Raw genomic sequence first — 14,986 nt, forward strand, 5'->3', positions numbered from 1 at the left:
ATATATATATATATACATATGTATACATATGTATATATATATATATATACATATGTATACATATGTATATATATATATATATATAGTGGTGGGGACAGACATCTCACAAGCAGATGTTTCATTTGTTGAGTAACTTTTGCCGAAAAATGTTTTTTAGCTCTTTTTTTAAACAAGGCTTATATGTGCTGATATTCATGTATTCTATTAATTCTTGGTTCTACCTCTGGTTCGCTGAGTTTTACTGTTCCATAACAGTGGGTTGTATCAGGACTCCATTAAGCACTATTAGCAGCAATTAGAGACCAATCAGCACAGCTCGTTACTGTCATTATTCCAGTGCATAGGAGCATAAAGAGAGGGGGGATGTAAGGAGCTGCGGGGAGTGGTTTTACAGGAGATGTGATCGGCATGCTAACATGCTGATGTTTTAGCAGGCATGATGTTTACCATGTCCATGATCTGAGTTTAGCATGTTCGCATGCTTTCATTAGCCACTTAGCACAAACACAAAGTATTTTTTGATGGAAAGATGAAAAGTCAAAAGGTATTAAAATGTATGCCGAGGGGAACTTTTATCACGATCCACCCAACTGTTTTATTGTTTTACACAAAATCACAACGTTCAACCTCTTGGGGGCGTTAGAGGATGCACCCTAATGTTGTTTGACCTTTCCTCTGAGAAACATAAATCTCTCTACAAAATGATTTAATGGCAATCCATCCAGTAGTTGTTGAAGATGATTGAGTCTGAACCACCCAACATTAGAGCCCTGCATGGCCAACAACACTTTCATTGTGACTGAACTCATGTTTTTACATCACAGCATGCTGATAGTCAGACTAAATCCAGCATGGCAGAGGACTGTTACACAAGGGCCACAAAACAATAATCCCTTGATTATTTATTATTCATGTTGCATTATTATTTTTTTATCCAGTCAACCCACGGAGGAAGCAAATGCTTTCTGTTCCTCTTTTACAAACCGACAATTTTCAGAGTTCCTCTTTTCATCTCCCGTAAATCGTGGCATCACCGGGTCTTTTTTTTTTTTTAGGAGGCGGTAAAGTAAATCTTGTGCAGAACCTTAAAACTGAGCTGCAGACCGTTTAATAAGACGACCCACTGAGTCCCGACACAGCACGTGCATTGATTACAGTCAGGAACATCAGAAGAGCTTTTGATTTCTCACAGCCACTTTGTTCTGATTCATTATTTTCTCCCTCTGCTGCTCATGGACTTCATTCAGATAAAAATAGAATAAAAAAAAACAAAAAAAAACTGCTGCTTCAGTTAGGCCCCAAAAATCAGGACAAATGCCGATGGGTAAAGATCGAGATCACGCATCGAGTGAAACCTCAAACAGCTCGTTCACTTCGATACCGTTCTCCACGTTGGAGGAGCTCCAGGTTCTACTTCTCCAGCTGAGCGAGCACCGATCAACACTGACCTCCTGGATTATGTAAAAGAAACAATAAGTGCAACAGAGCTGCAGATGTAAATAAAGACAGTTCTTGTTTATTGACTCATAAAACATCCTTCAAACAATAAACCCATTTCAAGGTAAGGTCTCTGTACAATGCTTACTAAGCAGTTTTATGTTTATAGAAAACGTATGAGGGGCCAAGCTTAAAATCACGAGGCTCCTTCAAATTTAATGGCAGGTACTCTGGAAAAAATTACAGCATTCCATCAACAAATATTTTCAAGCAATAAATATGCATTTATAAATAGTGTAAATTTACATCAAAATAAAAAAAAGACAACTAATTAAAGTTCACTCTCTTGTCTATGTGCAACCCTTTTTCTTTGTGACTTGGCTGTTTGTCTACACGACTTCCTCTCCAACACAAAGCAATCAAAACATCATCGTAGTTCCAGCAAAATAAAATCTAAATGTTTTAATAGATTGGAAAAAAAAAATGGGGGGGAAATGTTGCAAATGTCTCACTCAACTTTTCACATTACAAAAGAGTTTTTGATGTGGTTCTCCCGTCTATCTAACATACAAAAGGCCGGCTATGCTAACGACTCGTCTCATGGAGGGAGGGAGCAAAGCTCTTGTGTCAAACTCACCAACAGAATACAAAAATGGAAAAAGGAAAACTATCAAGTCAGTAGTCTTTGCGTGACGATGCTGCCATTTAAAACATATTATGTACAAAACTGTAATTCATCTTTTTTTTCTTCTTCTTTTTTCTTTATGTGGGATTTTGTGTATTTTCTAGTGGAGTCCAGCTCATCCAGCAGTAGAACAGTCTGGTCATGACGACAGGAGGAGCTGCCACCCCCCTCCGGTCCACCGAGGGGAGGCAAGTTGCATAGACACACAGCATTCACGCAGCTGCCTTGTGGGATCGCTACAGAGCGCCGTTTGAGGACCGCCGGCTTACTTCCTGAATATCAGAAAAAAAAAAGAAAAAAAAAAAAGAGGAGGTTTCCGGAGAGTTTCCGATTAAGTCCATTGTGGTTCAAACTGTCCTCAGAACAACAGTGTTAGCATCAAGAGGAAGAAGGCAGGGGACTCGCCTGTAGACAGATACAGGAAGAACACACTGAGCTCTGCAGACATGAAAGCATGTTTAACTGTTACCTCCTTGGGCGATGGATATTGAGTTAACAGACATTTATTTAAACAAAAAACTTAGAGATTGCAGCTTTAAAAGTCTCCTTTGTGTTTAAACTGATCCGCTGTGGTTCTGAGTGAGACTGGTACAGCTGGTGGTTTTGTGCACGGTACTTACCAGAGTGAACTGGTCATAAACCTGCATGAGGTCGTCTATCTTGTACTGCTCCAGCACCACGAAGTTGTCCAGGTTAGCGCTCCCCCTACGGGCGCAGTCCTGGCAGTGCACCACATACGTTTTCCTGCTGTTGCTCTCCGTGGTTACAAACAGCAGGTCGAACACCTCCACCTGGACGGGAGGTTGACAGGGAGGGTTTCAAGTGCCGCTGCAACACAATGCAGCAAAAAAAGCCCACTCATGTAGGCGTGGTGGTTTAGGATACGCGTGCTTACCTCACAGATGCTGCAGTAATGCGCCGGCTCGCTGTGGGTCCTCCCGTGCCACACCAGCTCTTTCCCAGCAGCCAGCAGCAGTTCCCGCTGCATCTGACACTGCTTCAGAGTCCGGAGCAAACAATACCTGACATACAGAAACACACGTGTTGGGAAACAGTCGCATCAGCTGCTGGGTTTTGTGGTTTCAGAGAGAGTCCTCACTTGATCATCTCAAAGAGCCGGTGGTCCGACACTTTGATGTTCCTGGCCATGTTCCAGGAGAGGTGGATCATGGGAACGATGGATTTGACGCTCTGCAGCTTGTTCCACTCGTAACGCTCCACTGCCAGCTTGTACTGATGTGCTGAGGACAAAAAAACAAAACAAGAGGCACTCGTCATTTAATCCGTACATCGGGGGGAGTTTACAAGTTTACAAAGCCTACAGGCTCGTGCCTTTTCTCACCTGTGAGGGGTCCAACATTCCACGCAATATTGTTGCACCAGCCAATGGCCTGAACCCAGTGAATGGTGCCCGTGTTGAGCCACACCAAGTCTCCAGGTCGCTGGATGAACCGATAGACGGGCACGTTGGTCTCGTACAGGTCCTCCAGGTTGGGCCACCAGGATCCCATCAGGAAGTTGATGTTGTTCCTGCAAGAGGAGGGTGAATTGAATTAAAAACGCGTCTCCGGAGGCTGGCTGAGAAACTCTCGAGTCGTCATTTCTGGTGACGTACTTTTCGCAGAAGTCGTTGATGACGCCCCAGTACGTTTCAGGCACCGCGAACCACTCGCAGTCCCCAGGGCCGATGTTGATGTTGACCGAACAGAAATTGTTGTTCTCTTGGTGACCTGTGAATAAAAAAAAAAAAAAGGATGGGATTACTAACAGAGCGAGACAAATACAGAGTGGTATTTAGTAGGATTGTCAATGAATAATCTAAATGTGAATATATATTATATTCAGTCATATTTGAATATGAAAATGTACTCTGATTGTAAAAACAAAACAAAAAACGGCACCGCCGAGGCAGTCTGCCTCGCGAGCACAATCTCACTTTCATTAATTGAAAATGAAAAGTAACGCTAGGCCGAGCTCAACGATGAATAATTCAACAGCAACCGCCATGACGGCAGAGAACTCGTGTCCTAACAGCAAGCGCTACGGTACATCAGGTAAACCAACCACGTACCCATATCCCTGGAGACGTGACCACTTAAAAAGATGGCTGAGTGGGATCCTTCGACGCACATTTTATATCGTGATCTTTACTGCAGATGCCGTGCAATAAAAACAGCAGCAGGAAGGAAACTACCCGCTGCAGTGCAATGAGGAAGTACCCTATAGCGATTTCTAAGCCAGCGACAGGAGTCAGTTAGTTCGAACTTATGTGTTATTTAAGGGCAAATACTCGAATGTCATTATTGGCTATTTTTGACAGCCCTAGTATTTAATCTGTCGGTGTGTACCTGGTGTCCTGCTCCCTGGAACCTTCATGTAGAGCTGGACGGTGTTCATGCCCAGGATGGTGTGTCCCACGTGGCTGAGCAGGTTACCGGCCGACACCACTCGGGCAAAAGCTGGCAGTTTGGACAACTCCTGAAGCTGCTGTTTCCACCTGGACGAGGGCAAAGGTTGCACAAATATTAATATTATATTCCTTGTTTCCAACTACCTGAGGAGAAGATGTGTGGTGGTCTATGCATACAGATGTTTTTGTGTGGAGGGAAACACAGTTCACTCACTTCTTTTCATCAGAGAGGTCGATGTTGGTGCCAAACTTAATGTGTTTGAAAGACCCCTTCCTTCGACGCATCGCACTGAGAGCGCATGAGAGTTGAATACAGTTAATAACAGGAAAAAAAAAAAAAAAAGCATGCACATTTAAATCTGAGGAGACAAGAAGGAAATAAAACTCACCTGTCTGAGGAACCTGCTTCTGTCTCCGGCTCCTTCTTCTTCTCATTCTCCTCCTATCACAAAGAAAAAGCATCGGAAGAATTAGAAACTTTTGGAGGAAGTCTTCAGAAGCTGTTGTTCAACTCTGGTTTATCTGTTGCACAGATCAGTTTTCCTGCACACAGTATTAGTGTGTGTGTGTGTGTGTGTGTTCCTCTCCCACTGACCCGCAGAGACTCCTGGAAGGACGAGGCCTGGTACTGGGCGTACTTGATGACGGTGGTGTGGGAGCGGCTGCTCTCGCAGCGCCACATCTTCCTGCTGCCACTGGGGTCCCAGTTCTCGTCTGTGGGCTGGGCCAACTGGGTCCGCACCTCCACCAGATGGTCTGGGTTGGCCTCCACCAACGTCTTGGTGGAGAACAGGCCCAGATCTATGCGCGGCGGATGGGAAGAAAGAGAGGAGCCAAAGAAGGAGTTTTAGTTTCAACAGTTACCTAAAAGAGAAAAAGAGATTTCTTTGAATCAAGCTTTTGTGCGTTTTCATTTTTTATACTTTTCCTTGACATTCGTACATAAACGTTTGAAACACTTTGTTGTCTTCTTATTGAAGGACAGCAACGTGAGACACTAACATTCGAGGTGATCGTCAATCTCACATATGTAGTGCAGCAGGGTTAGGCGCCTCATTGTGGTTCTATGTTTATTTGGTCTTTTTTAAACTTTGGCCACATAACTGCTTCACAAATAAGCACGGAATAATCTGCCAGATGAGAGCATTACATAATGGGGCAGCAAGTCATTATAATAGAGGAGCAGATGTTTGTAAATTCTTGGCAAAGCCAACTAGTTCTCTCAACAGCAAACACATGCAGTAACATTCTCCACTTGCAGGTGGTGCTGTTGTAATACACGTCAAAATCCACACACACACACACATATATATACACATACACACACTCCACACTCATGATTAGAGACACACCCACAGAGCCACGTGAGAGTGGAGCAGACAGCAACATCCTGTTGCACATGTTCAAAGCTGCCCGTCACCATCGCAGTTTAAATCAAATAACAGCAAAAATCAAACACATTTAGATGCAGAGTGCGATGCACAGCCTCGTACCTAGCTTGAGTGCTCCAGCCAGTCCTCTGATGACGGTGACCGGGTTGGAAGGGTTGGTGCAGAACTGATGAAGGGGGGGGAAGAAGGCGTCCCTCTTGTTTTCGAGCTGTAACGTGAGAGGAGACACAGGAGCGGTCAGACATCGTGGACTGACTCCTGGCTTTATCGTAACATCAAAGAGGAGCCGAGTGTTTGCATTTGGCTCTGTGTGGCCGAGGTGCTGTTAATCTGACATGGCACACAATAACAGCATGGCTACTTCTCCTTCTACGGTGCGGCTGCACTCACATAAATACTGGGTGTTGGGGGATTGAGTTTGTCCTTTGGCAGTGGAGGAGAGGGCGGGCGAGGGGGGCGCGGCGGGGGACACTTGTCCAGGAGGATGCTGTTCGTCGACAGGCCGTTCTTCCCCAGGTTCCTGAAGCCGGAGAGAGAGATCAGTCAGTTCATCAGCTAAAAGGTAGAAACAAGCCACCTGTCGCTGACAATAAACAACTAGACGCACTGTGCAACACAACGTGGTGTGCGGAACAGGCCACTAAAGAAAACAGAGCATCTGCAAGCGAAAAAACCACAGTGCACAGTTTGCCCCCATGAAACCTCCCCCCTTCCACAGAACACTGAACTATGTTACGTCACCTCACTGAGCTTCAAAACACAAAACACAACATTAGGGAGAAGATTCTAGTTCACAGAATCAGGACCTGAGAAACACTGAGACGGAGGTTACCCTCTCCAGGGTAAATAGCACCGCAGACAATCGGTATCCACCGATATACAGTCAAATATGTGATCAGGACGTCAATATTTATGCTTTTCTCATCACCGATCTCTGATAATGTTACATTGTAAATAACCACTCTGTGTTTAAACTGACAGGAGAACGAAGTGCCATGTTCAGTGAAAATGAGTATTGGGTGAAGGTAAATTATAACGTTATTATGATCTCGTAAAATGTAGTGTTGGTGAGAAACTTGAATAAATCCAGATGTTTGAAGGAGATGTTTCACAGCAACATAAAAATATATTAAAAATATACACTAGCTCGAATTAGCTTATAATAAAGGATTATTGGGACGGTGGCAAACAAAATGAGTGTATTCTTGTAGACCAGCTGATATAATCAAACAACGATATGGATCATCAATGATCGGTAATTGGTATCGGCAGCAGAAAAAAAGAGATCAGGGATCTCTAAAAGTTATATTTGCTCCCTTTTTTGATCCTTGATACGATCCGTACTGAGTTTTGATCCATTGCACCACTACCAAACAGTGAGGCAGAGCAGGGACATTCACAGCCGAGTAAAGCTTTTGTAAATAAATCAGTTCTGCTAAATAATGCCTGATTTCCTGTGTTTATTGTTAAATACTAGAGTATGCCAGAGGGGGTGAAAGCTAAATGTTTGTATTCATGGCTGCTGCATATTTTTAACTTGTGCAAACCAACAGGTGCCTAAAGCTACATTCATGCAATGTCTGCAGAATGGAAACACTTCTGGTTATCCCTGCTTAGGACTGTCCACACATTATCTGCAAAGTGGTTAACATTGTATTTACACCATGTTAAAAAGGCCCAGATCAGCTACTTTTGTTTGGGTTCATGTTTACAGTGTATAGTTAACAGAACCGATTGTATTCAGTGTTAACATTGAATAAATCAGGGTGCATCTCCCAGTGATGGAGGCTCTACAGCCAATTTCTCCAGCAGTTTGTTGACACTTCTCTATTTCTTTTCGCCAAGTAGGAGAAATTGTATCTGTCCGACTCTGAATTACAACTAGAAGGCTGTTTTTTTTTTTCTGACTTGGCAGCTCATAATGATGGTCTGAATGATGAGATGTGAACATGGCGGAGGAGAGCGCCCTGCATGAAGAGTGGCCTTAAACTAGTGACGAGACCAAGTCTAGAGCACCATGACAGCTCCCCACTGGATTCAAAACGCAAGCAGCTGCACCCACACATCGGGAGATGAACTTCGGCTCAGGGCTCACGACGGCACGGTGGGAGTTATGCAATCCAGCCTCAAAGACACAACGTGCCAGTTTTCCTCCAAACAAGATGAGGGTGAGAACAACCGGCGTGGGGTCAACATGCCGCGTCATCTTCCCGAACGCAGCGAAAGCATCAACACATTACTCACTTCTACGCGTCGCTGCTGCGTAACCGCCACAAACATTCAGTGTCGCACGGCGTCGTCTTTCTCAGTTGACAACGAGCCGGCGTGAGCAGCGTTTTGCACACGACTCATTCAATTACACAGCCTCTGATTTCACAGACTCATTTTTCAAGCTGTGAGCTCAACCACACGAGTCAGCGGCTTCTAAACATTCAACGACTAATATCTTTTGGGGGTTAAAAAAAAAAAAGAGTTCTTTTAACAAGTAGTGTGACTCGTGCAGGCTTCTTACCTGCATGCTTTGAGCACCTCGCTGGAGCTGGGGTAGATGGAAACCGAGGACCAGGGTGCCAGACCAGCAGGGACAGTGCGTCTCTGCGCTCCTCCAGAAGACTCCACCTTCAATGGGCTCTGGGAGTCCTCCGGCCCCTTCCCATTAACCGTGGGCCCCTGGCTGTTGGTGTTGGACGGGCTGTTAAGGCAGGAGAGGCTGTTGGTGCTGTGAGGGTCTGCTGAGCGCGGAGAGGGAGTGGCGGCGGCTAGCAGGGGCGACGCTGCCGCCGCCGACGACGACTGCTCCGACGTTGGCTTGGCGGCACCGTGGAGACCCGGGTGGACGTTGTTGATTTTCTCTGAGGAAGGCCCTCCGTGGTTACTGTTATTGTTATCGTCATTACTGGTAGCATTGGCTTTTCCCTTTAGCAAGGCGGAGAGCTGAGGATTGTCTGAAGTGAGCACGCCGGGGGCAGGAGAGCCGGGCCGAGACAGGCTAGCAGAGCTGTCCGTCACCCGCGGCTGGACGTGATTAGTCAATCCCTGCGCGGGGGTGGTGCTGGGACTTAGGGGCGTCCCTGCAGAATGCCTGACAGCGGCCTCCGGACCTGATGGCAAAGCGGCAGCGGCACCGTTGCTGCAGCTTTTGCCCCCTGAAGGCGTGGCGTCTTTGGTGTGGACCCCTGAGGTAGTAGCGGCGTGGGGGGGCGAGGACAAGTGGTTGGGTGTGGTCTGGGGGGAGGTGGGGGACAAAGAGGAGGCTGAGGAGGAGGCAGTGCAGGGCCCGGAGGAATGTCCAACCTGATTCAGAATGCCAGAGGAAGAGAACGAGGTCTGAGGGGAGGAGGAGGAAGAGAAAAGGGGTTCTCCATTGGGACCTGCCGAATGTGAACCTGGACCTTTGTGAAGCCCCTGGAGCGAGAGGAAGAGCAAAGAAAAACACAATGACCAACACGTTCAAGCATAAAAACAGATCTTTGTTACATTTCAACATCAAAAAACAAAGCAGTGACTTCAATTGAAAATAAGACTTGCGCATAATCATTTAAATCACAGAGGAACAGCCAGAGAAGCAGCGGGGTACCTGAGTGGTAGTGTTGCGTTGTTGGCTCCTCCATGCGTCGTCTGCGTGACTGGGACTACTGGTAGTGCTGCTGGTGCTGGGGTGACTGGCGGCTGTGCAGTTGTGAGGTAGAGAGTTCTGCTGCGGGTAAGGCACGTTTCCGTTGCTCGCGCCACCACCTCCCAGTCCCAGGGTGTGATTTTTGTCCAGGTGTCCCAGCGGCCCTGCCGAAGGACTCGAAGAACAGGATCCGTTGGCGGTGGGCTGCGTGGCACACGGGGGCCGGATGGCTGCGTGGTTGAGGGGGGAGGTGCGGGGGAGCCCTGCGTGGTGGTGGGAGGACTCGGCCAAAGGACCATTGGGAAGGCCGGGCCGCGGCAGGCCGCTCGCTGCTGCCTGCTGCCTCATCTGACACAGAGGAGGAGAGAAGACTCAGACCAGGAGCTTTACGTAGGATACATACTAGTCAGAGGTAACTGCGGTTTGGTATAATCTACGTTGTGTGTGTGTGTGTGTGTGTACCTGCTGCTGATGCTGCTGCATGAGGGAGAACTGGTTCTCCAGCTGCTCCAGCATCTGCACCTGGGGGGGCTTGAGGTTTGCTCGATTCGTCCGCATGTGATCCAGGTGCTGCACATTCAACAACAGTGTTGGATTAATTCAGCAGCTCACAGTTTCAAGTCACGTAAAGGGAAATTGTGGCACTTTTCAAGCTGGACCCAATTTTCCCACGTTTTTTATGTCTAGATGACCAATAAGGGGACAATCACTTTAGAAATTGGTTCAGTGTTGAAGGAGAACACTGCGGTGTGATTCTAACGTGCAATGCCTCGCCGCCAACGTAAAAGCACTTGTAGGATCCTACAGAGAAATGAAGGCTTTTTTCTTTGTTATCGTGTCATGTTGCCTGAAGACAACGCTGGAAACGTGAGTGAGAGTTGGAGAGAGGAGCGACAGTGTTATCTGATAGATTTTCAATGTCATGGCTGAATATTTAGATGATTTCAACGATGCAATTTCAGACCGAGACTTCTCAGAGTCTTTTCCATCATGCTGTCAGACCCCTATAATAACACTTTGTGCAAAACAAGCACGTTCAGTAAATGTAAATTGACTGTGAGGAATTGCCCGATAAGATTACACCGCAGCTCTTTCAGCCTTCTGCTTCAATACGGGACCAATATTTAAAAACAAATTTGTATAAGTCACAAAAACATGACAAAGTAGGGTCCCAGTTGAAACATACCGAAGTTACTCTCTCAAGACACCAACCAACACCCCTGGTTCGTTCCAGCTAGGAAGCTTTGTGTAATCTCTTTCTCCCTTACTGCAACCCATTTTTTGAGGGGGTTCAGTGTAGCTACATAGGCTACATGCTAACACGATAATACAAAAACAAAATAAAACGTGACATTTCCTACCTGAAGCTTCTGTGGCGTTAGGTACCAGCTGGGGATCGGCGGCTGATTGGTGCTTTCTGTCCACGAGTCTGCCGCACCCTGTAAGTAGGACAAAACAATGTGGACCACGTCTCGCCTTCTCAACTGTCCTGCAGAATAGTACCGTTAACATTCTTAGCCGTACCTTAGCTGGGCTGGTGGTGCGTTTCCTCTTGGCAGGACTGGCCTGTGGGTCTGTGTGATTGCTGGCGGGCTGGCCTCCCTCCCCCTTACAGGCCTAGAGAAGCCAGCACAGAGACACAGCTCGTGAGGACACGCTGGACTGACAATAATAGCAGCGCTTTGTAGTACTAGTACAAAATGAGCCCTAACATAGTACAAACAAACATTAAGTCAAGCTTTTCTGCACAGTGACGATGGAGGATAAATTTACTACAATAACATGCACAACAATTTGTGCATTTGAATGTAGGACAATACTCCGATTGAAATATGATTCATGTCATCACCTTAATCCAATTCAAAAGGAGGTTGATTAAGGTCATAATCAGAGTATTCATGCTGTGATTAAGATGTGGGATGATGCAACATCAGTTGCATCAGTGGAGGGTTGTTTGGACATGCGGACCATGTGTTCTGGTCTCCCACTGGTTGTTTACACATTCTCATCATCTATTATGCTTACCGATTGGTTACGTTAATCAATCGCACCTCAACCTGCAATCACTGAATGAGCAAAGATTTGTGTTTATTAAAAACTACATTACAGTTTGCTGCCGTTTCTCTGTGTGCAGATCAAGCCAGTGCTGATGAGGGAAATGATGTCCATCAAAATAGGATGATGTCAATGTTAAAGCTTAGAATACACAAAACTGCATGAAAACAAATTGGAACGAGTAAAATAAGAGGACTAAATAAAACTGATATGTTGATGGTGCGGTCAGCCTTCAGATGGAATGTGCATGACTGAGATATGCCTCATTCTCAAAGATGTAAAAAACTATCTGTGCCACTTTTAAAGCCTTTCTTTAAAAAGGAAAATTCAGCTACAAAAGTGTCAAATACATGACACTGAATAGATGCATTGTTTAGACGTAAACTGAATCCATTAAGCATGCATTCTGCCAAATACATTTGTAATGACCGCACAAGATTTGTGCTTTTTCGCATCAAGGATGAGAGCTGTGGGACTCAACGAGCCCCTTGGAGCTTTGCTTTGTAATTTGCACACTTGTCATGTGACACGGGGAGGCACAATGAAGGACGACTACACTCTGGTAATTAGATTATCGTAATATGGGCCTCGCTCCAATTCCTTCAGACTGCATCCCCTTTTATCTTTCGGCCCAGAAGCCCACGAATGCAAAGTTGCAAACCAGGATTTCGGAATAATCGATACGGTCTGATGCAGATTTAAACGTCTGAAAGTATGAGAGCGAGGCCTCAGCTTCAATAGTCCTCGTAAAATGTTTTGTTCAAGTAATTTCCAAGAGGCTGTAGTCTCACCTGCTGTGCTTGTGCAGTGTTCAAGGCCCCCTGCCTGGACGTGAGCTCAGCAGGAATGGGTAGGCTCCATGCCTCCTCAATACTAGGAAGCATTTTACTCTTATTCTGCAGACTACCTGGCTGTAGGTTACACAACTGAGCCTAGGAGAAATTGTGTAAGACAAACTTTAGTGCTGAGCTTGGGTTTCACAAGAAAGCCACTACAAAGACTACTGCTTACTTATAAGCGGTGCTTAAGGTAACTGTATACAGAATATAACAGAAATGTTCAATGCCATGAAGGTATGCTTTACAATTACAAGTGAGAAAAAAATGTGTTTAAACACCAATATGAATTAGCATTCATATTTTAGTGGTCAGAAATCAAAATGACAAAAACACAATCTGCATTTAAAAAAAAGCTGATTGCTTCGGCAATAAACACGGCACTTCAATACACGCACACGTACATACACACCAAAATACTGCACAACAGCAGGGGGTTGGTTGATGGGTGTTAATGTAGAGGCCGGGCCTACCTGCAGCAGCTTGATGCGTTGTGTGAGTGCAGCGGTGTTGAGGCAGGCCTTGCTGCGCGTGGCGTTGATGTAACACTTGATAGCGTCGTGCGGCTGGCCGCAGGATTCGTAGAGGGTGCCCAGGTCCATCCAGGCGGCCGCGTGGCTGTGGTCCAGTTGAACAGCACAGATGTAGGCCTGCAGTGCATCCATAGGCTGGTTCTGCTGCTGGTAGAGCACCCTGGAGGCAAAGGAGGAGGGGGATTATTCTCTTGCCATCTTACTGGATTTAGGTCTTTATCTTTCTGAGCCATCCCAACTCTCAAGAGGACATACGCCACCCTTCATACATCTATCTATAGATCCCGTCTGACTCCCCTACTGCTCGGTTATCCACCCTCTCCCTGCGTCCTCTGTCGCACTGCAGCTGCTGCACATTCACGAGGCGCTTTGACAGCCACTGACGCCCTGAGCACAAAGCACCCTAGAACAGATGAACTGTTATAAACCAGCGACTTCTCCCTCTTTCACAAACTCACAGATGTTAAGAGAAGTCGAGATGTTGGCACCCCTATCAGGGCTCGGTATCGTTAACAAAAACTGACAATACCAGTACCTCTAAAGCGATACCGATACTAATAGAGTACATTTGATACTTTTACTGGGTTATTTCGGGCGAGTTCCAGTACTCAGCCCTAACCCCTATGCTTGTGACCTTTACTATGCATCTCAGTATATACTGTCCTTACCCTATGGAGCACCAGGTGTCAGCGCTGGCCTCTGACTTATCAATGGACTGACGGTAAGAGATGAAGGCATCCTGCACCTTCCCGATACTGGAGTAGCACCTGGAGGGGAGAAGATGGACAAATCGACGTGAGGTATTAGAGACAAAAGGAAAGTTAAAAAACGTGACCGTGACATGACCTACTGGTTTGTGAGTTTGGCATTTTGGACATGGCCAACTTGATTTTTTGAAACCAGAAGTGACCATATTTGGACAAGAGGGTGGAGCCTAAGAGGCCTGACCGGTACTGTTAGCAGCTAACGCTACCTAGATAGCTTAGTGAATCATGTTAACTGTGATATTAAATGGGATGCTACTTTTGGTTAGCAAAAAACAGGCATAAAATATGCTTCTTAATTTTGTGCACCAGATTGATTTAACTTTAAAATGTAGTTTACAAATTTAGGGGAGAATATTCCTGCAACTTTCATATTGAAATCAATGAATAATCATGTTAAACAATCAATAAACCTGATCCAAATGTTGGCGATAATCGTGCAGCCCTAGAAATAATAGAACAACGCTGACATGGTTCCACACAGACAGCTTTTTAATGGCCAGGATGTAGCCAAGCCTAGCGTACAACTAAAGGGACAGCGTGGATCTTAAGGGGGGGTGTTGTATGTTCATCCGCTCCAACGCCTGTGTGCTTTTAGGCTGCCTATTTGGCCCAAGGAGAAACCGCTACAGACTGTATTCAGCCAACAAAAAGCTCACGTAGCCAAGATGATTATCACAGCACACTGGCAGATGGCTTCTAGGTAAAACAAACAGTCTAATCTGGACTCCCGAAAACCTCCCCGGCTCCGACAGGTTAGAGGCTAGCCCTGCAACACACACACACACACACACACACACACACACACACACACCCTTGTTTGTCTTACCTGCCGAGAAAGTACCAGGACTGGCCAGAGTTTGGGTCCGCTTCTAAAGACTTCTGCAGACACTGGATGGCATAGCTGTCCTTGGTGCCTTTATCCCCCAGCTGCTCCACCGTGTGATGCATCCAGCCTGGAGGAGCAGAGCAAAAAAGTCCAGGGGTGAGTCTTCCGGACACAACACCTGGCTTTGCCCTCGCTGCTGAGCTAGAGCACCAGAGAAGCAGCTGTTACGTGCAGCCGCAGAATTAGGAAAAACGGTAAGACTTCTGTGTGATGTGCAAATGAGAAAAAGACTGAAACAAAACAAATGGCGTGTCCTTCCACAGTTCTCAATCGAAGTGGAAGGGAGGAAAGAGGCAGACAAAGAGGTGGAGGGGGTGTTCTCTCACACACACACACACACACACACACACACACACACACACACACACAC

General features: G+C 46.1%; 1 protein-coding gene across 4 annotated transcripts in view; it reads right to left on the reverse strand.

The window, feature by feature from the left end:
• Positions 1 to 1,488: 1,488 nt before the first annotated feature.
• Positions 1,489 to 14,986, reverse strand: part of kdm6a (lysine (K)-specific demethylase 6A) — a 33,069-nt gene continuing 19,571 nt past the window's right edge. Inside the window, exons 10-30 of one of the 4 annotated variants that reach the window (XM_031873291.1) lie at positions 14,557 to 14,683; positions 13,632 to 13,730; positions 12,904 to 13,123; positions 12,386 to 12,526; positions 11,064 to 11,156; positions 10,901 to 10,978; positions 10,002 to 10,109; positions 9,501 to 9,887; positions 8,436 to 9,328; positions 6,314 to 6,443; positions 6,026 to 6,131; positions 5,128 to 5,333; positions 4,922 to 4,974; positions 4,747 to 4,821; positions 4,471 to 4,619; positions 3,738 to 3,852; positions 3,465 to 3,652; positions 3,222 to 3,363; positions 3,018 to 3,144; positions 2,743 to 2,913; positions 1,489 to 2,394 (exon numbers count right to left, since the gene is read on the reverse strand). In XM_031873291.1, the coding sequence (XP_031729151.1) occupies positions 2,359 to 2,394; positions 2,743 to 2,913; positions 3,018 to 3,144; positions 3,222 to 3,363; positions 3,465 to 3,652; positions 3,738 to 3,852; positions 4,471 to 4,619; positions 4,747 to 4,821; positions 4,922 to 4,974; positions 5,128 to 5,333; positions 6,026 to 6,131; positions 6,314 to 6,443; positions 8,436 to 9,328; positions 9,501 to 9,887; positions 10,002 to 10,109; positions 10,901 to 10,978; positions 11,064 to 11,156; positions 12,386 to 12,526; positions 12,904 to 13,123; positions 13,632 to 13,730; positions 14,557 to 14,683 (3,644 nt within the window). In that variant the 3' untranslated portion in view covers positions 1,489 to 2,358. The other 3 variants (XM_031873292.1, XM_031873290.1, XM_031873293.1) reach the window with 3 other exon arrangements.

This window comes from Anarrhichthys ocellatus, unplaced genomic scaffold, assembly GCF_004355925.1.
Source record: "Anarrhichthys ocellatus isolate YVR2014 unplaced genomic scaffold, GSC_Weel_1.0 scaffold71, whole genome shotgun sequence".
NCBI lineage: Eukaryota > Metazoa > Chordata > Actinopteri > Perciformes > Anarhichadidae > Anarrhichthys > Anarrhichthys ocellatus.